The sequence below is a fragment of the Pezoporus occidentalis genome, unplaced genomic scaffold, assembly GCF_034315485.1.
Source record: "Pezoporus occidentalis ecotype Australia unplaced genomic scaffold, CSIRO_AGI_Poc_V1 ctg327, whole genome shotgun sequence".
Classification (NCBI taxonomy): Eukaryota; Metazoa; Chordata; class Aves; order Psittaciformes; family Psittacidae; genus Pezoporus; species Pezoporus occidentalis.
The window spans coordinates 142,306-167,012 of NW_026915235.1; the positions used below are offsets into that span (position 1 = coordinate 142,306).

At 52.2% G+C, this 24,707-nt stretch overlaps 2 protein-coding genes and 2 non-coding genes across 4 annotated transcripts; 3 read left to right on the forward strand and 1 right to left on the reverse strand.

Moving 5' to 3' along the window:
• The first annotated feature begins 5,556 nt into the window (after nt 1-5,556).
• On the forward strand, nt 5,557-12,860 carry NCL (nucleolin). Its single transcript, XM_062628994.1, has 15 exons — nt 5,557-5,805; nt 6,462-6,569; nt 7,188-7,473; nt 7,807-7,956; nt 8,153-8,332; nt 8,552-8,635; nt 8,868-9,003; nt 9,254-9,390; nt 9,789-9,915; nt 10,060-10,193; nt 10,538-10,673; nt 10,763-10,914; nt 11,418-11,544; nt 11,959-12,188; nt 12,367-12,860. The coding sequence occupies exons 1-15, from the start codon at nt 5,788-5,790 to the stop codon at nt 12,447-12,449; spliced, it is 2,088 nt and encodes a 695-aa protein (XP_062484978.1). The 5' UTR covers nt 5,557-5,787; the 3' UTR covers nt 12,450-12,860.
• LOC134168915 (small nucleolar RNA SNORD82) lies at nt 8,731-8,800 on the forward strand. Its single transcript, XR_009966707.1, has one exon. It is a non-coding gene; the product is annotated as a small nucleolar RNA SNORD82 (small nucleolar RNA).
• Nucleotides 11,026-11,102, forward strand: LOC134168916 (small nucleolar RNA SNORD20). The gene has a single exon (XR_009966708.1). It is a non-coding gene; the product is annotated as a small nucleolar RNA SNORD20 (small nucleolar RNA).
• A 4,367-nt stretch (nt 12,861-17,227) lies between the features above and the next one.
• Nucleotides 17,228-22,645, reverse strand: B3GNT7 (UDP-GlcNAc:betaGal beta-1,3-N-acetylglucosaminyltransferase 7). Its single transcript, XM_062628981.1, has 2 exons — nt 22,509-22,645; nt 17,228-18,662 (listed from the first exon to the last, which is right to left on the reverse strand). The coding sequence occupies exons 1-2, from the start codon at nt 22,517-22,519 to the stop codon at nt 17,465-17,467; spliced, it is 1,209 nt and encodes a 402-aa protein (XP_062484965.1). The 5' UTR covers nt 22,520-22,645; the 3' UTR covers nt 17,228-17,464.
• Between the last annotated feature and the right edge of the window lie 2,062 nt (nt 22,646-24,707).

Below are 24,707 nucleotides of genomic sequence, written 5' to 3' on the forward strand. Positions count from 1 at the left end.
AATGGGGACATGTGCATGTGTGCTGAGGCTGCAAGGGGGGCTTGGGATCAGCAGCACACTGGCTTTGCTCTCCCTGGTGGCATTTGGCTCTGTTCTGGGTTTGAGGTAAGGACGTGGGGAAGCTATGGGTTCACCATGGCCATGCTGCTCACTGCCTTCACTGAGTGGATCCAATGGCAGGGCTGAGCTCAACCCTCTCTTGGATACAAACAGAAAAATAGGGGGAAGGGGGAGTAGAGGGAGACTCCTGCTTTTCCAGGTTGGACTCAACAAAGATTCTTTTTTTTTTTTTTTTGATTGATAATGAAAAAGAATTAAAAAAGATCTGCCTGGTTTGGGTTTGTTCCAGGCTGAGCATCTGCCTTCTGCTGGCCCCGTGCCTAGGAGCTGCCATAGAATGGAAATAGCCTAACACAAGCCTGTGAGCTGAGGGAGCTTCCAACAGGTAAAATGTGAGCAAGCTGAGGCAAAGCTCCTGGTCATTGCACTGTGGGCCTGTGCCAAGGGGCGGTGTGTTGAGCCACAAGCAGTTTGCAGACTTTTTACTTGAGTCTCTGGACAGTTATCCCCAGGGACCTGGTGCTTGCCTGGATCCTGTTATCTATTGCCCCAGTTCTGGGAGGTGAATAGGATGCCCAGAAATGCCTTGTGCAAAGAGGTGCTTCCCCTGTGGGCTGTCCCCACAAAAGTCCTGCAAAACCTTCCTGAGCATTGTGGGGCAGTGCAGGGACATGTGCAGTTGTGTGGGGTTGTGACACGTGCTGGCTGCTGGCCTCGGATCACTGAACTGGGTTGACCTGTAATTTGTCCCCAGTCTGATTTTCCTGTAGGTTATAAAGGCATTTGCATGTACTGCTTTGAAATGCCTCTCTGTTCCCATCTCACCAACTTTCTCCATCCCAATGGAGAGAGGAAAGTGCTCCCAAGCTCCCCTCTCACCACCTGAATTGCTCCATGCTTCCCTGCTTTCTCTCACACCTAGGACAAGCCCTCTTTGTCCCAGTCCCACTTCACTCCCTTGGACCATTTTTTTCAGGGCTGCAATTGTTCCTCCTACTGAGCAGAGCCAGAGGGGAGTCCCACCTGGCCTGGAAGAGGCTCACAGGCAGGCAGCAAGGTCCTGCTGCCAGCTCCAGGCAAGGGGTGTTAGGGAGAAGAACTGTATTGCCAGAAGGGACATCTCAGGGAAACTGGCTACTTTTGGAAGTAGAAAAGCTCTTTTTCTGTATAGATACCAGGAATGATCACCTTGAGGAATACTCGAGGTCATGGAGAGATGCATGTACAAAACTCCCCATGTGAGTCACTGGTAATTTTCCTTGTCACGAACCCCAGGAAATTGCACAGACTCATCCAGGAGGGATGTTCTGGGTTATCACCCACCACCAGCCAGCACTGCAAAGGCTGTATATGGCTCCAGGGGTCCATGCCGATCCCTGCAGCATCCCACCTCAAGAAAGGATGCTCCCCAGAGAAGAAACCACATTTTCTTGTCTGGCATCTTTGACACCCATCCCTGCAGCCCACTGTGTCCTGAGCTGCCCGTTTCAAGGCATGGGACATGGGCTCGTGTGTGGCTGCTTGAATTAAATGTCATTTTTCAGTCCTCACCCACTTCATACTCATCATCTTCAAGGGCTCTCCTCTCAGCATGGCCATGTAATTAAAAAAAATGACTTACTTAGGGTGCCACACAGGTCTATCTCATTTTATGCTTTGCATTAATTAAGGGCTTGGGGAGAGTTTTCTCCATGCACTCGGTATTTGAAGAGAGCTGTGTGGTTGTGAAGAGAAAGTCCCGTGTGCCTGAACCTGCTACAAGGGGGTGCTCAAAAGGTTTTAAGCAGTGCCTCGGTCTGCAATGGGGAAATTTGTGTGTTGTTTTGCTGTTGGGGTTTTGTGTGTGTGTGTTGTTTGTTTGGGTGTTTTGATTTTTTTTTTTGCTATCGCCTTTGCATGCCATGCCCACACTGGGCTTTGCTTGGACCACATAGCAGATGAACTGGGATGCCAGGGAAGCAAGGTGGGGGAAGCTGGGCCACATTTGATGGCCTTTCTAGTTTGTTTTCCTCTCTCTGAGCACCCCCAGAGTGTTTGTTTGAAGGTCCCTGATGGTTTTCTGGCAGCAAATGCCTGCACAAGCCACAGGTAAAACTTTCCCTCTCTTTACTGCGCTTGGCTGCTGCTTGTATTTGGTGGGTACCAAAGGTGGGGCTCGGCTCAGACCCTCCGCTGTGTCCCGAGCTCTCCTGAGCGGGATGTAGCAGGCAGGGAGGAGTGTCCCGCTCAGCGGCACCCACGGAGGCACGTTCTGGGGAGCCAGGTACCCCCGCGGGCTCCGCGATGGGCGTTGCGGCCTTTTGTCACCATCTAGTGGAAACACGCGGCCGTGACCAGGCACAGGCTGGCCAGGACGCTTGGGGACACTCGCTCCCCTTCATCTACAGTCCCTCAGTCCACCTTCCCTGGGGCAAGCTACATCTGCTTCGCAGCCCAGCTCCTTGCCAGCCGTGGGCAGTGCAGCCGAGCAAGGTGTTCTCAGCTAAATTGCCCTTAACTGTGGAGCTACACCAGTGCTTCCAAGCTGCAAGAAGAGACAGTCATAAAAACACCTAAAATACATTTACTCCACAAATAGAGCTGTTAAACCTGCTCCTTTGGCCAAATTATTCCTCACTGACGCTGCTCGGCAGACCTCCCTCTGTACCTGCAGAGAAGCAGGGCTGTACTGTGCCACTAGGATAGCCTTGCAATGCGGTGTGTCCCCAGAAAAAGGATGGCCTTGCTGCTGCTCTGGTGTCCTCCTGCACACTGCTAGAGCTGCCCAGAGGTCCTGACCACAGGTGGGATACAAGGAACAGCCCAGGCTAAATTTCAGCACCTGCAGTACCACAGCTACCTTCCTCCCCACAGCATCCCTGGTCCTTTATGGCCACAAGAGCAACTGGCAGGGTTGGGATGCATCCAGACCTGCTCAGCAGTGCATGGGTTAATGCAGTACTGCAGGAAGCATTGGTTCTTGCTCCTCCACACATGGGCGTTGTGCTCCTTCCTGCAAACGCTGGGTCCTGATGCAGCCTCAGAGGTGCCATGGCCAAGTACAACCTGCCAGTGCTGAGCACACTGCTGGGAGAAGAGATGGAGTGCAATCCATACCAAAGTGTCCCCTGCCAGGGATGGGAACCAAGACTGGCCAACTTCCAGTGCAACCCTTTGCTGTTCTCACCACTGGCACTATGTTATTACACACATGTGGTGTCCTGGCTGCCAAAACTGCCTCTGGCTGAAGCAATAGTTGTCTCTTTCCCATGGAAAACCAGCCCTCCTGCAGCACAGAGAGAAATGAAGGCCAGCCCCAGCACTGGCTGCAGAGCTGTACAAGCAATGATAATACAGGATTTTGTTATAGCATGTGCAAGCACGGTGAGGGTGCAATCAGCTCTTCAGACAGTTAAAAATTCCTGCCAGGCCTCTACTTCTATATCCATCACCATGCACGCTCATAGGGTACCCCAGGTCTGTGACACTGCTTCTAGGCACCTGGGGACAGCTCTTGCGGCATGCAGTGGGATATGAGCCATACGTTGCTATGTCACCTGCCCAGGTTTCCCCAGGTAGGATCCCCATATGCTTTGATTATGTGACCAGGGCTAGGATGTTGGCTGCATCCCTCTGTTCCAGCTCCCTCCCTGTACTGGCTGATGGTGGCAGTCTCTTCACATGCTGGCTGACTGATCCCATCACCTCCCCATGACTGGGTGCCCTCAGCTATGGCTCTGCCTGTCTGGAGACTGCCTCTCCTTACCCAGCAGAGGAGAAAGAGACACTAGTGATACAGAGGGTTGACCATTGTACAGGGGGGTAGTACAGGGGGGTTGTACAAGGGGGTTAGAGGAATTTGTTTAAACAAAAGGACTATCTGTTGTAAATGCCTGCTAAGCAGAACAGAGACTTCCGGTCCTGTTAATAAGCAGACGCCTGAATCTACTGATAAAGGGGAGAAGCAGAGGATTTACGGCTGGGACACTGACCAAACTCTAAGGCCACACGTAAAGACTAAAAAAGGTGAAAAGTGCAAGAAGAGGAAGACTCATTTACTTCATCTTGAAGACCCCTACCCAGAGGAGGAAGACTCATTTACTCCATCTTGAGACTCCTGCCCACGACCAGAGGGGGCACTGCGCAGGCGCAGAGGACCTTCTGGCTCATTATAATACGAAGCGGGGATAGGACATGAATATGTATAGGCGTATTGTGCAACCTTATGAATATATATAACTTTAGAGAATAAATGTAGAGGGAAACAACACTGAGGTACGCATGACTTTGAGGAATTATCCCCGTGCATCTCAGCGCTGAATAAAAGCATACCTACTTTACAACTTTAACGAGTTGTGGAGTCAATCCGCGCATCACTAGGACGGTCTAAGAGCCAGCCACTGGCACTGAGCCATCCAGGGGTGTCCCCTAAAGGCCATCAGAGCCCTGCAGGACTGCATTCATTGAGAGACTTTGGTGATTTATATTCTTTGGGGCTCCCTAGAATCTTGCGTTTTCCAAGCTAGGGACTCCCCTCAAGCAGGCCTCAGAAGGGCAAACTCCTATATGTGAGTCAAGAGCCCCCAGGAGCCAGCTGGATGCTCCTGTGATGGATGTAAGGCAGTGGGGAAACCCCATCAATAGAGGCCACTCAAGTCTTTGGGGAACAGGGGCAAACGAACAAGTGCAGGGGCAAGGCAGCACTCGGCCCTGCCAGCAGGTTAAACAGTGGCGCTGCATTCTGCCCTGGCGTCATCCCTACCTCAACATTACGGCCACTGAGGCAAAATTCGGCAGGGGGGGAAAGTTGGTGTTTTCTTTTAATGACTAAATACAGAAACGAACACAGACTTATTTTTCCCCCAGCACTGGGCCTTTCTTCCCCACCGGGAGCCCGTGAAGGGTGGAAGCTGCAGGATGTTCTTGTGCCAAGCACCCAGCAACTAGCTCCTGGGGATGCTTCTTCAACCTGTCCACGGGGGCTTTTGCCTCCCGAGGGTGAGGGAGGGGATGACAGTGGGAGCAGAAAGGGGTGGCCAAGGCAGCGCTGCGGAGGCCCCAGCGCCGTCCCTTTGCCAAGGCCAAAGAATGAGGCCGAGGCGCGCTCAGGAGTTCCCACCCCCCGAGCCGAGCTGCCGCAGGCACTAGCGTGTGGAGCCGGCCTCGGGGCCGCGCGCAGCGGCTAACACCCGCGCTCCCGGCCACGGGACCCCCCGTATATCCCTACCGGCCCGCGCCCAGCTCCACCACGTGGCCGCCGACCACCACGTGCTCTCCCGCGGCCCCGGTCACGCCCACCCACGGCTAAGCCCCGCCGCCCAACCAAGGCGCAGGCGCCGAGCTGCCCCGGCGGGCGGCGCGCACCCCTCCTCTCTCGGGCCCAGCCTCGCGCACTCGCTCCCTGCCGCGGCTGTAACGCGCTTTCCCGTTGGCTGATCGCAAAGCGCCGCAGATTGGCGGAGGGGGCTCGAGGGGCGGGGGCGGCGATTGGCGGCCCGGAGCGCACGGCAATTGGCTGGAGCGGGGGCGGAGGGGGCGTGGCGTGGCGGAGGTCTAGGCAAGCGAGCGGAAGGGGCCCGTGTTCGCTCTTTCGTTTCAGTCCCCGGTCCGGGTCGCCAGCGCATCGCCGCAGCTCCCGCTGACCGCCCGGGGCCCGCCCTGCTCCTTGCCGGTTCCCGCCGGCCGTGCCCACCCTTACACTGAGACAACTCGGCCGCCGCCCCTGCGCCGCCAAGCACCGCCGCCATCATGGTGAAGATCACCAAGGTGAGGATGGCGGGCGGAGCAGTGCTCAGCCACCGGGCGGGAAGCGGGCGGCCGCCGCCATGTCGAGGTGGACGAATGGTGATGGGGGGGGGGAAGAGAGGCGGAGAAAGAAGCGGGGGGGAGGGAGACGGGTCGCTTTCCCGCTGGCGTCTCCCCAGGCCGCGCGACAGTTTCCAGGCCTCCCATCCCTCAGCCCGAAGATGGCGGCGAGGGGAGGGGCCTCGCCCTCCATGGAGGCGGTTTCAAGCTCTGTCCGGTCCTGTTCTCCTCCATGTTGTCGCGCGCGGAGGCCCGGTCGCGGGAGGGGAAACGGGGCTCAGAAGGGGGGGGATATGGAGGGGTAGAAGGTGGGGGACGGTAGCACAGCGGGGCGCGCCGCGTGCGAGTGCACCTAGGCCGAGGAGGGGTGGGGCCACGCCGCCGTGCGGACACGTGGTCCGCCGGGACGGAGCGAGCACGTGGGAGCGCGCCCCCCCTCCCCCCGCCTGTCCTGTCGGGACCCTGCGCCCCCGGTGTCCCCGTTACAGGCCTCCGCACCGCGGTGGGGCGGCCACGTGGTTGGGACAGTTGTCTGCCGGGGCGGCCCCGGAGTGTAACCGTGCTGTTCGGTGCCGGGAGGAGAAGCACGCCGCCTAAGAGGTCGTTGTCTCTTTCAGACCCCAAAGAATCAGATCAAACAGAAAAAAATGGCTCCTCCCCCGAAAAAGGTCGAGGAAAGCGAGGAAGAGGAGTCCTCTGAGCTAGAGGAAAGCAGCGGAGAAGAGGTGATTAATCTAGAAATGGAGTCAAAAGGATACACGTGTTACAGAAGTGTCATGAGGGTGGAGGGGTGCATAGTGTGTGACAGAGAATCGACGTTAATGAACAGTTAGTGTCTGTCAGCTGGATGTGGCTAAAGAATAAGCTATATGTCAAAAGAGAAAAGTGATGTTGGAGAGAGTAGCTTTGCTGCTCAGTCTGTACTTCCAGGGTCTGGGAAGGGCTGCTGGGATCTGAAAGCTGTCCTGGGATGGATAAGCAAATGGGCAATTAACTACCCTAGTAGACAGACAATTGGCAATAATTGGATTGTCACGCATAAAGAATACGCAAGACTAAAAATTTCTAGCTCTTTAATTCTAGCAGAGATATCACTGGTCTTGGTTCACTACCAGGAAATTTAGAGATGCGTTAATGTTCCATAATCAGTCTGTTAAAAATCATTAAAAAGCTGGTTTTGAGCTTTATTAATTCCATGGAATAGGCAGTTATGGTCATTCAGCAGAAACTTTTAAGTCTGTTTCCAAATGCTTTAGATTGTACTTGCTATATATTTGTCTGTCAGTGATGTAATAACAGGTTAAAGGGCCAGTGTAAGAATCTTGCACTGATTTGTATTTCAGGTGATCCCTCTGAAGAAACCACAAAAAGTAGCAGTTACACCAGCCAAGAAGGCTGCTACTCCTGCAAAGAAGGCTGCAACTCCTGCGAAAAAGGCAGTTACACCTGCCAAAAAGCCTGTGGCTACTCCAGCTAAAAAGGCTGTTGCTCCATCACCAAAAAAGGCTGCTGTCCTAACCAAGGGAGCAAAAAATGGCAAGAATGCTAAGAAGGATGAGAGCGAGGACGAAGATGAAGATGATGAAGAAGATGATGATGAGGAGGAAGATGAGGAAGATGATGAGTCTGGTACATTATTTTTGACTTACTTGTTCATCCTTGCATAAGTTGACTAAAACTGGTCCAATTGCGTTGCTGAATTTCAGTACTATTAGGATTGAAAGTTTAGCATTAATACGTATGAGAGGGGGTTCGCTAGTTAAGAGGTGGAAAAGAGGGAAAGGTGGGGAATTGGTGAAGTTTGCAGGAAGGAGAACTGGGCACTACATGCAGCCTTTGAAGTATCTTCTAGTTTTCTGATCGTTCTTTCCTGAACTTGGCCAAAGTCTTGTGCAAGTACTTTACTAGCAAAGTTTGAATGCTGGGTGGTATGAGTTAACACTTGTTGTGTTGTTGGTGCAGATGAGGAAGAGGAACCAGCAATGCCTGTGAAGCCTACAGCCAAAAAGCCTGCAGCAGTACCAGCCAAAAAGCCTGCAGTTGTGCCAGCAAAGCAAGAATCTGAAGATGATGATGATGAGGAGGAGGATGATGATGAGGAAGAAGATGATGGTATGTGAGATTTTGGAAAACTGACTCAAAGCAAGAAGGGGAAGAGCTTTTAAATATGTTAAACTAATAAGCACTTTTAGGGGAGCTAGAGGGGTTGTGTGTAACTTAATGTATTAGTGCTATTTTACTTTGGTTTAGTCTATGAAGGAGCCTTAGTCTTGAATATGTCTGAAATCTTGTGCTGAAATTGTTTCAGAGTCTGAAGATGAAGTCATGGACACAACCCCTGTTCAAGTGAAGAAGCCTGCTCCAGCAAAGGCTGCACCAGTGAAGTCGAAGGCAGACTCTGAAGATGAGGAAGATGAAGAGGATGATGAGGAAGATGAGGATGAAGAGGAGGATGAAGAGGATGCTGAGGAGGAAAGTGAGGATGAAAGTGAGTTTAAATGCTTTTTGAGGCTGTGACTCTTAAAAAGAATGATGCTTGAGCAACTTTTTTGTCCGATCATGGTCTTCTGGGCAGAGGAATAGTTGCTGTAGTGACAAGACAAGGTCTTGTGAATGATGAGTGTACAGGTTAATGCTTCAGTATCAGTCCAGTGTAGAAAGAGTTGTTTTGCACTTACCAGTGGTGGTGTTTGTTTTCTTATCACAGAACCTGTGAAGGAAGCACCTGGAAAGAGGAAGAAAGAAATGGCCAATAAAAGTGCACCAGAGGCCAAGAAAAAGAAAACAGATGGTAGGTGTTATGGGCTCATCAGATAATGCTTGCTGATGGACTGTTACTGGTGGGTGAGGCCTGTAACTGTGAAGTGCTGAGTGGGGCTTTTTTCCAGCACAAGTGATGATAATAAGGGACTTAATACTGAAGTATGATGTCACTTTTGAGCAGAAACTGATGTGCTAAAGCTGTCTGTTTCAGTTCTTAACCAAAAAAAAAAGCCCGAGCTGATAAATCTTTTCCTCTAAAGGGCCCACTTCAGCATTCTCCATCTTTGTGGGAAATTTGGTCTCCACCAAGGACTATGATGAACTGAAGGCTGGCCTCAAAGAATTCTTCGGGAAGAAGAATATTGAAGTTTTAGATGTCAGAATTGGTGCTTCCAAGTGAGTTCATCAGTAGGATTTTGGTGCTAATTTCTTATTGGCAGAATTTGTTTGGAGAGGTGCTTCCCTAAAGAGAGCTGCCACTTCAGTACAGAGCTGCTGTTCTGCACTGGTGTTAGTTATGTGGGTCAGTTAGCATTTACTTACTGACAGTCTGACTTGACCAGTGGGGAACTCTTCTTGTTCTGTGTGTCTGTGTTCTCTGCTACTAGAGGTAGATCAGCTTAAATAGTAAGGTTTCTTCTTTCAGGCGATTTGGCTATGTGGATTTTTCATCTGCTGAAGATCTGGATAAAGCTCTCCAACTGAATGGAAAGAAGTTAATGGGTTCAGAAGTCAAACTGGAAAAAGCGAAGAGCAAGGAAACTATGAAAGAAAATAAGAAAGGTACAGCCTGTAACTCCAAATACCTGTGCACATCAAAGAAAAGTTGTCATCAGGTCTTCGAGCAGGCTTGCAGTGTTACTCATGGCCCTTGTTCACTCTTTCTAGGCAGATCTTCCTGGTTTGGGCTCATCATAAACAGTTCTCAAATGCTGACATACGGCTAGGCAAATTCAGACTGGAATATCTGGAAATGTGATCACTAGAAATGCACTGTGTACGGGGGGGGGCTGAGGAAGATCTGTTCTTGATGCCTTTAAGAGAAGTATAGTGGCAGCCTAATTTCTGTCATAGTTGCTTTTTCAGTTTATGAAAGTGACTGCTTCTCACTAAACCAGCAGTGTAAATGAGAAGGGATTTTTTAAGCTGGTAATGTGAAAGTAACTTTTCTTTCTTTGCAGAGAGAGATGCCAGAACGCTGTTTGTGAAGAATCTGCCCTACCGCTTAACTGAAGATGAAATGAGAGAGGTGTTTGAAAACGCACAAGAAATTCGAATAGTAATGAACAAGGAGGGGAACAGCAAAGGGTGTGTAGCAGTTGGATATTTGATGTTCCTTTGCATTAGGAGTATAATTTTTGAAGTATTTTTCTTCCACATCCTTCCTTGCATTCACAAACTTTAATCCTTCCTGGAAGGAGGCATTCGCTTATGTGCTTTTCTGTGCTGCAGGATGGCCTACATTGAATTTAAAACAGAAGCTGAGGCAAACAAAGCTCTGGAGGAGAAGCAGGGCACAGAGATTGATGGTCGCGCCATGGTTATTGATTTCACTGGTGAGAAGAGCCATCAAGACCATCAGAAAGGTACTTTTCCAAATTAAAAATGTGCATACATATGACACTTAAGGTTTAATTTCACTTATTTAAGAAGTTTGCTAGAATAGAGCAACTTGAAGCACTGCAGGAAAACTGTAAGATAGCAGGGAGAGACCTTTTGCCTGTCTTGTGCTATGCATCCTGTCTTTGCTGCATGTTTTAGACAGGGGGGAACAGCTAGGCCAGATGACCCAAAACAGTGCTGCACTTTGCCTCACCTTGAGGTGAGAAGGGAGCAGCAACTACTTTCATTCTAGAGAGGGTCTTCTGACTAGAGGCAGAGCTTTCCTCCTCCAGACTTCCGCATTTACAGCACTGAATTTTCTCCATAGGAGGTGGAGAGAGAGAGTCAAAGACCTTAATTGTGAACAACCTCTCATACGCTGCTTCAGAAGAGACTCTCCAAGAACTGTTCAAGAAAGCATCTTCCATCAAGATGCCACAGACCAACCAGGGCAGGCCGAAAGGGTGTGTTGTGCTGTTCTTGGCATTACAAAGGACTTGGCTCTCTAGATCCTTGTGCTCCCAGGTTGACCTAAATCTTTCTCTCCAAATAGGTATGCATTTGTAGAATTCCCCACCACTGAGGATGCCAAAGAGGCATTGAATTCCTGTAACAACACAGAGATTGAAGGCAGAACAATCAGACTGGAGTTCAGTTCACCAGGGTGGCAGAAAGGGAACACGAACGCAAGAGGAGGATTTAATCGTAAGTGTTCAGGTTTGGTCTTGAGACAGCTGTGGCAGGAGTGTACCATTCATGTGAACTTAGGGCTGCATGTCTGTGGAGTGAAAGGCTTGCATCAAAAAGTGAGTGGGCTGGATATGATGACTGACTGTCTGAAATGCTGATGAAACTACTGCCAAAGTCCTCTAGATAGTCAAGTGCTGATCCAGCAGCATCTGTCCAGTTACTGTTCCTGTTGGTGAGATGCAAGCATCTATTTAAAAAAATAAAAAGGAGGGGGAAAAGTGTGTGTGTGGGGAAAATATATATATATTGACAGTACCAGTTACTTTTGATGTCAGGCCCTAACTACTAGTCCTGAAAAGTTTTCTAGGACTACTTTAAATGCCTGAGCTGTTCCTTCAAAACCAACCCTTCAGCCTTGCCAGCTGTTGTAGGAGCCTACAATGCAAGCTGACTGCTATGTTAAGTGGTGGCTACCTTGCTAGGGTTTAGTGATCTCTGAATGTATTCTTTTTCCATAGAACAAAGCAAAACATTGTTTGTCAGAGGCCTTTCGGAGGACACCACAGAGGAGACGCTAAGAGAATCATTTGAAGGCTCTATAAGTGCTAGAATAGTCACAGACAGAGACACAGGATCATCTAAAGGGTATGTTAAAACACCACTGGATTAGCTGGGTTGTTGTGAAGTCTCGCTTCAACTGGTAAGCGCAGTGCAGGTCAATACTCATGCTCATGTGGGTGATTTTTGAAGCTAGTAAATTGGAGGGAACCAGAAAACTAGCATATGTCTTTGGGTCTGTTCACAAACTCACTTCTCAATGAGCTCCTTCCTGCCAACAAATCCATGGCAGCCTATGGATTCGCGCGAGAAGAATATTAACTGTTCAGTACTGGCAAACTCGCAACAGGACTCCATCCGTTGTGATCGGCCACTGCTCTTCCACAAGTAATGCTGCTGCAGCAGTGCAGGCATTTGTTTCCGAAGGGATTGCTATCATGTACCTGTAGGTGGTGCTACAGCTTGCAGAATTTGATAGTCTGACCTTAACCTGCTTCCTAGGTTTGGGTTTGTGGACTTCAGCTCCCCAGAAGATGCCAAAGCAGCTAAAGAAGCCATGGAGGATGGAGAGATAGATGGAAACAAAGTGATCCTTGATTTTGCCAAGCCAAAGGGTGAATTTCAACGGGGCGGCGGATTTGGCGGTGGATTTGGTGGTCGTGGTGGCAGAGGAGGAGGCCGAGGAGGAAGAGGTGGATTTGGTGGCAGAGGGGGTGGCAGAGGATTTGGAGGTAAGAAGAGGCAAACAACTGCTGTTCTAGGGGGGCTTGTTCAAAAGCTAAATGGAAGCTTCTTCTAGGGATTGTGGTGTGGTGCCACCAGGGAGTGTTTGATGTGAATTTATTTCCTGTCCTGTGCCAGGGTGGGTTGGGCAACCTGTAACTCTTCTTGTTTTAACTTACTTTCTAGGTAGAGGAGGTGGCTTCCGAGGAGGCAGAGGAGGAGGTGGTGGAGAACACAAGCCACAAGGGAAGAAGATAAAGTTTGAATAAACTTCCCCTTTCCTTTCCCTTCTCCTGCTCTCTGAGACTATCTGAAAGGACTCCGGGGGTTTTTATTCTCCTTTGATCTTGGCGGAGCCTTCGGAGGACATTCCAAGATGCGAAGCAGTACTGTGAGCTGCTTGGAAGATACAGTTTTCATTTCAAGGAAGAGAGAGCAAGCCATTTTGACTGCTTGCTTATTCAAACAAACTTTTTAAAAAAAAATGAGCGCTAGATGTGGGAATTTACCCTTTGTCTGTGAGTTGTCTTGAATTTATAATGTTTTACCCATGTACAAAAGGTTTGGATTTTTTTTTTTCCTATAAACTCCTGTAGCATTTTTGCTGTAAAAATGCAAAATGTTTTATCATTTGTGCTTCAGCACCCTGTCGTGGACAGATTAAAGGACCTAAACTGGTTTCTGTTACTTCTGTGCCTCTGAATCAAGCAGGTCCAAGATAACCTCCTCTCTCAAGTTCAGATCATTACCACCAGAGATGGGACCTCCTGTCCTGCTTTCCTCTAGGCTGCGTCAGCTCCCAGCAGTGTATGTATGCAGGGAGGAGTAGGAGAGAGGAAGGCAATGGCTGGGAGAACTCAGTGGCTGTATAACCACCCTTTTTTTTTTAACTTAAGATGTATGTAATGTTGCATGCTAGCCAATTGCTTTTTTACTTTCTTTTTAAATGAGTAAAACAGTCTTCTACCAGGCCCCTGCAGCTCAGTCATACTGATATGCATTGCCTCTTGTCCTTCATTCTAGATTATTTTTTTTATCTTGACTTGTCCTGTTGTAAGAAGCAAACGATTAAAACATGGGCTTGGGCAGTATTAACCCTTGCAACCCTTGGTGCAGGTGACTTTCATTACGAGAGTGGGGATGAAGGTGCTGGGTCCTGGCCCACTCCTGCCAGCACATTACTGGCCTTTTTTCGAGCCAGGCAGTTGGCTGGTATCGCACAATGGTGGCTGTTTGGAGTACTGCTGCTCTTGGGTGCAGCATCCCCAAGGGGCACAGAATGCCTGGGGCAGCTATCGTTGTGGCTGCAGGGTTTGTGTAGTCGGCTGAACCTTGCCTTGGACACGGGGCCTTTCCTGTGTCCTGCCCGAGGCTTGTGCTTAGAGGCTGGTACTGACCTTGAGCCTCAGCCCTGTCGGGCAGCTTCACTCCCCTCGTGTACTGTAGCAACACTGGGAGCTTCCTGCCATGCAAAATCCTCGAAGGCCCTTCAGTGCTCATGTGCTGGTCTCCTCTCCATATGGATTCCCAAGCCACAGCCCATGGAGGTAAAAGGGTTTCTCTGAGGGCAGTGTTGAACAGCAGTGCGGGTATTACATTTAGCTTGGGGTTTCTGCTCCTCTTGAGGCCTGAGGAGGGGTCTGTGTTTTCCCCGCTCCCTGAGCCAGGGCTGCTCCTTTCCCGCCGTTTGGGCATCAGCCATTTTAGAGCCGCCACCCGGGACCCGCCGGCAAATGGTCGGAAGGCGGCGGCGCGGCCGGCCGCCAGGGGGCAGCACGTACCCGCGCTGGGGCCGGGGCCGGGGCCGGAGCCGCTGCTACCCCGGGGTGCTCAGCCCGGTCCCCGCGGGGCCGGGCAGGGCCCCGAGCGCTCCTCGCCCGCCGTGGGGTGAGCGAACACGGCGCGGAGGCCGTCCCCGCTTCCGGGTGTGTGAAGCGGTCAGCAAATTGGTTTGGGGGGTTGCTGTACCCTTCCCAAGCCCTAGCTTGCCTCTTGGCCTGCATTCGACCTCAGCCCTGCCCCGTGGGGCCCAGCGCCACTTTCACACCAGTATCTGGACCCTGCAGTCACTGTGGGGCCCTGGATCTCTGCTGGTACCCTGCGGAGGAGTCCTGGAGTGGGAGGACACAGCCCTGGGTCATGCTGGAGAGGAAAAGGGTGAGAGCATCCACAAGTGCATCTACTTAGCATTTTGCCTTTTGTCCCCACCTGGGAAATTTTTGGTGCCATTGGGAAGCTGGCCTTGGTGGTTGATGGCCCAGCCTGCCAAGTGCAGAATGTCCTGGTGGCCTTTGCTAGCCTCTCCACTCCCCATCACCTTGTTGAGCCCTGGAAACTAAGCTCTCAGTTCCCCAACACTGAGGTGAGACCCACAGGATCACCTATGGCTTTCCTCCAGCTTTGACCCCAGCCAGGCTCAAACCAGATGAGAGCTTGACCCTGCAGTTGTGTCTCAGTCTGCTCTGGGGTCACCATGCTGACCCATGGCATGTGTATCCCGTTATGCCATGGCCAGGGCATGTGTCACCCTTTGGCAGTGCTTTGATTCAGGAAAAAACAGGGAGCATGGTCCTGCCATGGAGGGGGCTGATAGGGACAGCATGGTGGCGATCTCCTTCAGGGTGAGCAGAGGGTGATAGACAAACCTGCCAAAGCAGCTCTTCCCGTGGAGGGTGATGTGAGAAGTTCCTCACTGCAGGGTGCCAGGATGATCTAAAGTTTACCTAGGTTTGAAATGCAGCTGGAGTGCATGGAGGACGGAAAATATCTACCAGCCCTTGTTAAACAACATACCAGGTTCCACGAGGAAGCTGTGCCAAGCTGGAACAGGGAAGCCACAGCCCCCAGATCCCACTCCAAGCAGTGGTTTTGCCACTGTAGTCCATTACCAAGTTTTGTTCCCAACCAGCCAAGCTGTTTTGGTCAGCAGAACCCCACTAGCAATGACACGAGGCAAGGGCTTGGGGATTTTTTTTCCTTCTCTTTTAACCTTTATTTAGAAACTACATTGTTCACCAAAGTCTACAAGGTTTCTCTGTACAGGTCCCACCAGGTGAAGAGCAACACTGAGAGATTTCTGCACTCAGCCCTGGCTCCCTGTATGCATTGCTACAGAGACCAAGAGCTATCCCTGCACGTAGGATAAATACACAACCCAATGTACTGTACCTGACATAAATTACTGAGGTGTCAATTTGGAAGTATTTCTGAACTCACTCCTGTTGGAAGGAGGGAGGGATGGGAAAGTGAAGGAGTGTTATGTGCTGCCTAAGGCCAGCGGGCACAGAAAGTGCCCCCAGGGCTCTGCCCTGCGCTGCCAGCACTTGCCCCAGGGACACGGTGCCGCTTGGTGCTTCATAAATCAAATTTCACAGTATCACTGCCAGCCCCAGTACCAACAGTTGAGCCCGGGCAGCAACGGGCTCTTTCTCTTCTCTTTCTCAAATTTGCATCTCATCTGAGCAGATGAGGGACGTTTGCCGAGAAGTGGCGTAGTTTGGCATCAAGGTGCCTTTTTTGACTGGTTTATGCCCTTTTCTGTTTGTTTTTAGACCTGGGGAACATACAGACTTGGAGTAAATGAAACGGGCCCATTTCCAAAGCACATTAAGAAAAGGAAAGGAGAGAAAAAAAAAAAGGCACTGCACAGGGGGATATTTGAGGTAGTCTAAATTTTTTCCTTTCAATGTCTGGCACCAGGGAGGGAGAGAGAGCGAGTGCACATGTGCCCATGTTTTGCTGTGCGTGCTCAGGGCCATCTGGGCATGCAAGTCGTAAGCATGGGGACATCCGCATGTGCAGAGCCTGTGCCTGGAGCTGGCGCACTAGCACCCAGGCACACGTGTGGCTTTGCACATGTCGGTGTCTTTGCTTACACCTGCAGTCGGTGGCTGGAGAGTATCCATGGCCCCTGTGTGGCCCAATGTCGCTCTGTGTTGGGGGGGTCTCCACCACACAGCTGGTTTGTGGCTCCTCTTGACAGCTCCCAGTGGCCCTTTCAGCCCAAAGAAAAAGGGCCATGTCCTGTGATACCATTCCATCATGCTCCTGGGCCTCATCCTTCAGAACACGGCAACACCTCTGAGAGTAGCAGCTGTGGTGCAAAACACCAGCCCCCCCTTCACCTTATCCCCTGGGACCCCACTCCACGTTCCAGGGCAGGACTGGTGCTCTCCAACCTGCCCTGGAGCACAGAGCTTGCTGTAAATTCAGGGCTAAGCCCAAGCAGCCACACACATGGGGTCTTTGAGGGCTGTCATCCCTATCTGAGGCAACCCCACCAGGACAGCCCTGCTGCAAGGAGAGGGTCTCCCTGCAGCAAGTCCCCAGGATGCCTGCACCCAAGCTGGGGTACCAGGTGAGATAAGCTTCTGTGCTGCTGCAGCTGGGGCTAAGTTTCTCTGCCACTTCCTTGGCCAGGGGCAAGGGCAGCCTGCCTCGTCCCTTCCCTTTCCTGCCAGGAGGAACAAATCCCTGAGGAATTTTGGCTGGGTACATTCCTACAGAGCGCACAAACAGTGAGGCCGGCAGAGTGGCTAGGGAGCAGAGCACAGCCTGGGCTAGTGCTGGGATCCAGCATCATGCGGGACCCTCTACTGGTGACGAAGACCCTGATCCCCTGACCACCTGGCTGAAACCCTAATGGGTGCTCGGGGCTGGTGAGGTCCGGCCTCAGAGGAGAGCCCCTTTCCACAGCTGCATAGTGGCGACACAAGAGAGGACTTCAGCAGGGGGGAACCCAATGGTCACAGGGTCAGTGTCACTAAAACCTTGCATGGAGGAGAAATCTGAGAAAATAAATAAAATCCCCTTGACTTTTGGGCCATAGGGGGCTCATGCACTTGTAAACCACTCAACTCCCTTGGAGCAGCTTCCCTGGATAGCCAGACCCTGAACATCTCCAAAAAATACCTGTGCCACATCCCTCCCTGCGTCCCCCCACCCCACAGTGCATCATGCTCCAGTGGAGGTGGTACTTAAACCAGAGCACAAACCCCTCTGCCCTTTCCCTCTCTCTCTTAACTTTGTGCTAGATTTGTTGTGTTGGTTTTTATCTCTTCTTTTTCAGCAACCCCCAACCCAGCTGGAGATAAGTGAATCACATTACAGTACAGGAGCAAACACTATTGCAAGCCCTGCCTGCGAGCGCAGTGTCTCTGCCCTCCTCGCCCCAGAAGGAGTTGTCCCTGGAGGATTTGTGTGCCACCAGCAGACATTCTCCCCATCCCAGAGCAGGGATCGATTGTCCCAGCCCTTCTAGTCCCAGCTCTCCAGAGAGACTGAGCTAAAGGACATTGAGTTTTCTTGAGCATGTCAAGTTACTGTGGACCAAGTCCCACATTTGGAGCAACTCTGGAGGCAGCAGTTTATGAACCACCAGGACACTCCGGAAAAAACATGGCTCCTTGTTCATCTTGCTGTTCTTGTTCTTCACAATGCCAAAAGTTTTGAAGCCCTCATGCCCAACAGGTGCTACATTAAGGACCTGCAAGCACATCCCTAGGAAGACGTCGTCGATGGGGTACAGCTCCAGCGTCTCTGAGGTTTTGTGTAGCCTCTTGGCCAGGGGTCCATCCATGATGAAGCCCCCACCTCCTACATAGGGTGGGTAATTGCTTTTGTTGTAGAGGGCGCTGGGGATGTAGTACTTGTTCTCCTTCTTCCGAATCGGCTTGGCCTTGTAGAGGACATCCCCCACGAAGAGGTCCTCTCCCTCTTTCTTGTCGTCCAGGAACTCCAGGATGTTGCTGGGATTCACGAACACATCATCGTCACCTTTGAAGATGAAGCGGACGTTGTCACAGTAGATGTTCAGCCACTTCAGGAAATGGACCTCTTTGAGGGTGAGGTTGAAAAAGGTGTCCAGGAAATCCCACTGCAAGATGTCCCCATAGATGAGGTTCTCGTAATCCAGCAGTTTCTGGTAGTTGGCTTTCTCCTCCTCCTTGGAAGCTGTGCCCAGCAAGAACAGTGTCCTGATCCTCTTGCCATCCACGTCCTTCTCCTGTCCCCAGGTTCTGCGGATGGCCTCGCGGCGGTCGTGCTGCGTGATGATAGACTTGACCACAATGAGCAGGTAGACATCCCCGCTGCATTTTTCAGGGTGGTTGATCAGCATGGGAAAGTAGCGGCAATGCCGATAGAGCAGGAACTGCTGGAAGTTGGGCTCCAGCCCTTTGAACCAGTCCACCTTGCTTAAGTTCTGATTGGCTGAGCAGTTGGTAGTGCTGACATCCCAGGATTTTGCTTGCTCTGCAGTTATGCTCTCCTCCTTCCCAGGAGCTTTCTCCTTGCTGTTCCAGAAAGTGCTGGTGATGGAGAAGGCACTGTCTCTCTTCTGTGTTTTAAGGGGCTCCAGCAGGGGCAGGTCTTTCTGCTGCTGGCCCTGCGTGAAATGGTTGGGTGCCATTCCGCGCTGCAGCACTGTTACTGTGATCACCAGCAAGAAGGAGAGGCAAATGGTTTTGTAGATGGTCTTCTTCCTAAAGGGACAAGACATGGGGATTAAGGAAAGGAAACTGCAGGCTGCAAGAGGCCTGTCTGCAGAAGCACTTCCTGGAGAGGTCATGGGATGCTCATAATCTGTGTCCCATCACCCTTTGACAGGCAGCAGTCTTGTGGGAAGAGCTGTAGGACACTTCCATGTGCGCTTTTCCCACCTGCATCCCGCTTATGGGGGTACTGTTGGGTGTTCTGGCCTTCTTTCAGGACCCGTTACTTCACTTTGCAGTGATAATAAGGAGCAGCAGACACACTGCAGTTTGAGGGCAGATTTCTCAGCCTGCAGCAAACCAGGTATCTGCATGTGCAGGATGTGTGGGGGAATAGGGGTGGTAAATCACACACTTGTGGGACCATGCTGCTGCTCTCAACTGCTGCAGATCCATCTATCACCCAAGGAAGCTGCTGGCTCAGGGGACAAACCCTGAAGCTCACCGGGGGCTTGAGCAGGATCATCCTGTGGTCTTTGAGACAGTGGGAATGCTGCACTCAGGGATTACAGATGCACTAGATACTACCCCCTCTGCCCCCCAACCTGCTTTTTACACAGTTAAAGGTGGGAGGAGACAAAATGCTTGTTCCATCCATCTGCACTGTGCTGCCCTGCAGTGCCTGGCTCCCCTCCACAGCTGGCATATCTGCACTGATTTCTTCCTGCCGCAGCTGACTTCCACATGCCCACTGGGGTCCTGATGGCTTCCCAAGGGCAGCCCCATCTCTGGCTGCTCCTAAGGTGCTTGGCAGTCCCTAATACACCTTTCATGGGTGAAAGGGACATCAGCTGGGAAGTCAAAGGAGACACGTGTGGCACCAGCCACCTGGCTCCCCTGTGCCTGTCCTCTTGGTGACAGAAGCATGTCCCAGCCCTGGTGCCCTGTTGGGAGCCAGAAAGATCCAAGACCATCTCTACTAGGCAGATGGCACCTTCATTTTGGGATAGTCCAGGGAAGGAGCTTGGGGCTGAAATCTGAAACATTTAACCAATGTAATTTCCAGGTAGCCGGAAAAAAAAACAAACGAAGCATTGAAATGTTCTTGGCTCTGGGGACTGGATTGTGATCTGCTAGGACACTGGGAAGCTCCTGGGGTTTTGGGACACAGGCTGCCCCAAAGCACCTGGCTTTATGGGACACCCCATATGTAGTCCCAGGGCTCCCCAGGGCAGGTGACAGCACTGCTCCTGGGGACTCTGGCCACCATGAAATGGAGCCCCAGGTGGGAGCCGGGGAACCAGGAGCTTCTGGGGGCTCTTCTTTCTTGTCTTCACCCTCATTTATGTGTGAAAGCTGTGATCAGTAGTGTGGACTGAGAGAACAAGCATGGAAATAAGTAATTATGAGTAAATGGATAGATATTCCACATCCAGTTTTATATGTGGCCACTCATCTGAGACTGATGAGGGAGCAGTTCTGATTAGATCTCACCATTCCCTTAACCCTCTCCAGCCCTGACCAAACAGCTCTGAGCTTATTCTTAGAAACCCTTCTGTCCCAATAGAACTGTAACCCTGCATATAGCCAAGCAATGTTTAAAACTTCAGAATAATAGCAAAAATAACCCCAGTCACCCCAGCGGCACCGATCCCATCCTGACACCCCAGCCTTGCTCCCATCCCATTCCATCCCATCCTATCCTTACACAACCCGCTGCCCCAAGGACAACCCACGATGAGGTACCCAGCCCAAAGGACAAACAGTGTTTCCCCACGGGGAAGGGAATTACTGATATAATTTCAAAAAATTTACATAGGTAGGGCTGTCGCTCACTCGCACGGATGGGTCCCACCCTCGGCAGGCGCTGCCTGACAGAGCCAGGAGCTGGATGGAGCCACTCACCCCATCACCTTCCCTGGGCCACTGCTTTTGATTTTAGCCAGGCAGAAAACACTGCCCTGGGGCTGAGGGGCGAGCTCTGTCTTTCTGTAAGAGGAGGAAGGCTCGGGTAGCCTGGGTACATGTGGGTATATCAGTGAGGTGTTGCACAACAGCATAGAAACTTATTCCTTTTCAGCAGACACCATTTCCCAGTTTTCACTGGTTCAACATGCAATTTTTGCTCTGTTATAAAAATTTGTTTGGGATTTTTCCTATACGTCTGCCTCTGGAAACCACGGAGGCACCACTGGGTCCAACAGGAACCAGGAGCCCAGCAGCTGCCTTCTGCCCCACAGAAACCCCATCCCTGCACTGGCAAGAAAGTTTGGGGACTGAGGGGACCCTGAGCCACAACTGCAGGTGGATTTGAGAGTCAAAAGATGTGTACATCTTTTCTGATCTCAAGTATTTCTGTTTTGTGGTGTCCTCAGCTGAGAAGTACTTTAGGAGGGAGAAACCATGTCGTGCTCTTCAGAGCCCCCAGGAACCACTGCTTTGCAAGGTGAGGGAAGTGCTTAAGGTTTGCTGCCATCAGAGAAATCACCCTGCTGAGCCCCAGCACCCTCCTCTGGGCATAACCCTGGCAGTGTCCTCAAGATCCCAGGGCACCCGGCGCTGCGGAGCCCAAGGTCGCAGCAACCCGCACCCATCCCGGCTGAGCTCCTGCCAGCGCCAGCCAGGACTGACTGCTCCAGCTGCCGGTGTCAGTGCCACTAAGAGAGCTTTGAAAGGGTCCCAACCCGCTCCTGCTCTTCCTTTTCTCCACCAGAAAAAGCTCAAAAGCCTCCCTGTGAGACAGCCAGGCCACTGATGGCTGTGCCCCGGCAGTTAAACATAAATCCCCAAATTAGAGGTGGGCAGTTTCCCTTTCAGGTGGTGATGCTGTAGAGCAGCGAAGCCCCAGAAGACTGGGGCTCTCCATCCCCCGTCCCCAGAGAGACACACAGCGGCTTTTGATCCGTATGAAAACCTCTTTGATCAGCCAGGGCTATCTATTTATTTGGATTTTTCTGGCCCCTCAATTAGACTCAGTCACTGAGCCGGCGGAGGCACTGCCAGCATAGAGCCCTTTCTGTTGGTAGTGCCAAGGGCTGGGGAGAGGGGATCTTGTCTAGAAGGGGGAGAAAGCACCCAAATGTCTCCAAAAGCAGCTGGGTGCAAGCGCCAAGTGGGGCCCCAGCTCACGACGGTTCTCCCCAGTCCCGGGGTATCCAGGGATTATAAAATATGTCTGGTTTAAAGTATAAAAGGTATTTAGGTTAAAGTAAAACTAGTAACGGTAAAAAGAGCGGGCTGGGGAAGAGGCAAGAGCCAAACCGCTGGATGACTCCCCCCGCCGTGGGAATCTGCCCCCAGTCTGGCGCAGCCGTGGGACAGGGACCCACGGGCAGGTCTGGCTGTCCCCACGGCCCCACTCTCCCTGACCACGCCACGCAAACCAGCGCTTTGCAGAGAAAGGCAGGGAAAGGCATCCCCGGAGAAGGGGGGGGACGACGGGGACTGACCGCCAGCGCCTGCCCGGTGCCCCCGTCCCGGCTCCCGCCGGAGCTCCGGTGCGCCGGGATGGGACGAGGTTTGCTCCAGGACCGGGCACCCCAGAAAGCCTTCCCCGGGGTACCCCGCTCAGGAGGGTACGGGAACGGGACCCCCGCCTCGGAGCTCTCTGAAGAGTCGAGCGGGATGGGGGGCGCCCCTCCTGGGACGGGGACAGACGAGCAGGGCACAAAGGGCAGACGCGTCCTTTGCCCATTCCCATGAGCATCCTCCTCACCAAAGCTGCCCGTTCCCCGCCAGCCGCCCCTGCGACACCCCTGGGAAGGGACCCGATAGGAACGGGACCTCGCAGTCCCCAGGCTTCTGGCAGGACGCAGCGCCGGGGCGGTGGAGAGCAGCAGGGACCACAGGGCTCCAGACGGTGCCGGAGCGGAGCTCGGGCTCCTCGTAGTCACTCACCACTGGAACATGCTGGGAGTGGGACGGGGCGGCAGCTCCGCTGCTGGCCGGGGCTGCCCGCGGTCCGGGCGCTTCTCTCTGTCCTCTTCCTCTTCCTCCTCCTCTTTTTTTCTCTTCCCCCCTCCCCTACTTTTTCGCTTTTCCCTCCCCTCAGTCTCCGAGGTGGAGCCAAGAGGGATGGCAGAGCAGGTAGGTTAACTCTTGCCCTGCCCCTCCGTCACCCCCAGCTTCATCAGCAGTCAGAGCTGCCACGGGAAGGGGTTTAAGGGCGACACTCCACGATTCCCCCTGAAGACCCTCCCCGCTGCTGATGGGACACCCATCAGGAGCTGGGAGCTCAGGGTGGGGAATGTCCAATCCCGGCATCCTGCAGGGTCTTCTGCAGCCCGGGCACAGTGCTCTCTCTGGGGTGCTTATCCCTGCCCCATAGCCGTAAATTGCAAAAGATCCCAGCTATGGGAAGGGGATCTCAGTGGTCACCAGGAGAGGTGCTTTTGGCAGCTGGGATTTGATCTCTGGAAAAGGAATGTGTGTCTTTTCTGTTCACCCCTGCTTCTCCCAACACAGGCAGGTTACTTTGGGATGAATCCCAAAAGGGAGCTGAGGCCCAACAGCAGTTTCTCATGGGGGCACTGAGATCTGAGATCGCAGCTTTGCCTCTGTACAAAGCATGGTTGGGGATCCCTAGAGCAATGAGCCCCACATCTCCTGCAACCCACTTCTTATCCAGGATCCCCACCTCTCCTTGGACACCCATCTGTCCTGCGACCCCATTTCTCCCAGGACCCACATCTCACTCAAGATTCACACCTTGTCAGGGAACAACATTCTTCCCAGGACTCCCACCTCACTGGGCACCCATGCTCCTTCCAGGACCCACACATCTGCTGGGTCCACACTGCACCTGGGAGGACAGAGAGTCAAGATGAAGGGTTGCTGCAGCAGGAAGATGCCTGCTTGGCATGCCAGGACCTGTCTCATGGGTCGAATTCCACCAGCACCACAGACAGGTGATGTGTCCTTCATACTACTCTTTCAGCTCTGGTTTGAAGCAGTGTTTCACCAGCTACTGCAGCCATATCAACATGGGACATCTGATTGCCCATTTAGAAGCTGAGTTCAGACCTTCCTTTCCTGTTAAGTGTTAGCATCTCAGTTGAGGGTCTTTTTCAGCCATGAAAATAAGTCTCTATCATTTCTGTAATTTCTCCCTTTTTGCCATCTTCCCATCCTCACCAGCCACCCATGTCAACTGTGAAGCCAGACTGGGAAGACTCCAGGAAATCCTTTGGATATTTCCTTTCCTGGCCAGCAGAGATATCCCAGTCCCTCGCCCTGCAACCCCTCTGCATTTCACACTAGTTAAGGCTCTTCCACAGCTCTCACAACCCCTGGGAAACACTGTGCTTGTCGTGGGAAAGGCTCTTCTGTTCCAAGGCTGAACAACACAGTGGGACCCACAAAACCTTTGCTACTCAAGCAGCATTTGGTCCTGCTCCAAGAAAACCCCAAGTGCAGCTCAGTTTGTGGAGGAAAGTTGCATAGCTTTCTCCAGACCTGCTTCTCAATCCTTATCTCAGCTTATCACTTTCCCAGATGCCCTGCAGCTCTGTGTCCTGGGGGCTGTGAAGGCTCCCTGGAAAACACTGCCCAAACAGGCTGCACCAGCTCTGCAGCACCCCACAACCTTGTCACGGCCAAAGGTCCCTACACACCTTCCCTGATTTCTTTGTAGTCTGTTCGTGTTGCCCACGGGGAAGTCTGTATCTGCTGAACTCATGGCCACAAGGAAATCGTGGCTGTGAGAGGCAAGGAGAAAGGCTGTTTGGGATACGCTGAAAAGCCCCGACACTGATATCCGCTTGACAAGAGTGGGATGTGAGAGGGACATGTCTCATCCCTGTAACACTGGGGTTGTAGGTACACACTGGCCCATGGCTGGGAACTCACCCCACTCTGCCTTCTCATGGAGGAGGACTGTATTGGAGAAGCTCCCCTTCACAGTCACAAAGGGATGTGAAGCGCACCAAAAGTACAGCCACCATCTCCTCCTTGCAACATGCTCTGGGACCACGATGGGGACAGGAATGGCAGCAGCATCCCCACCATGGGGAGCACAGACTGGAGCACATGCTGCAGCTGCAGGGGACACCCAGACACCGTTGGTGTACAACAGGCTCCTAGGGCTCTCTGATCTCC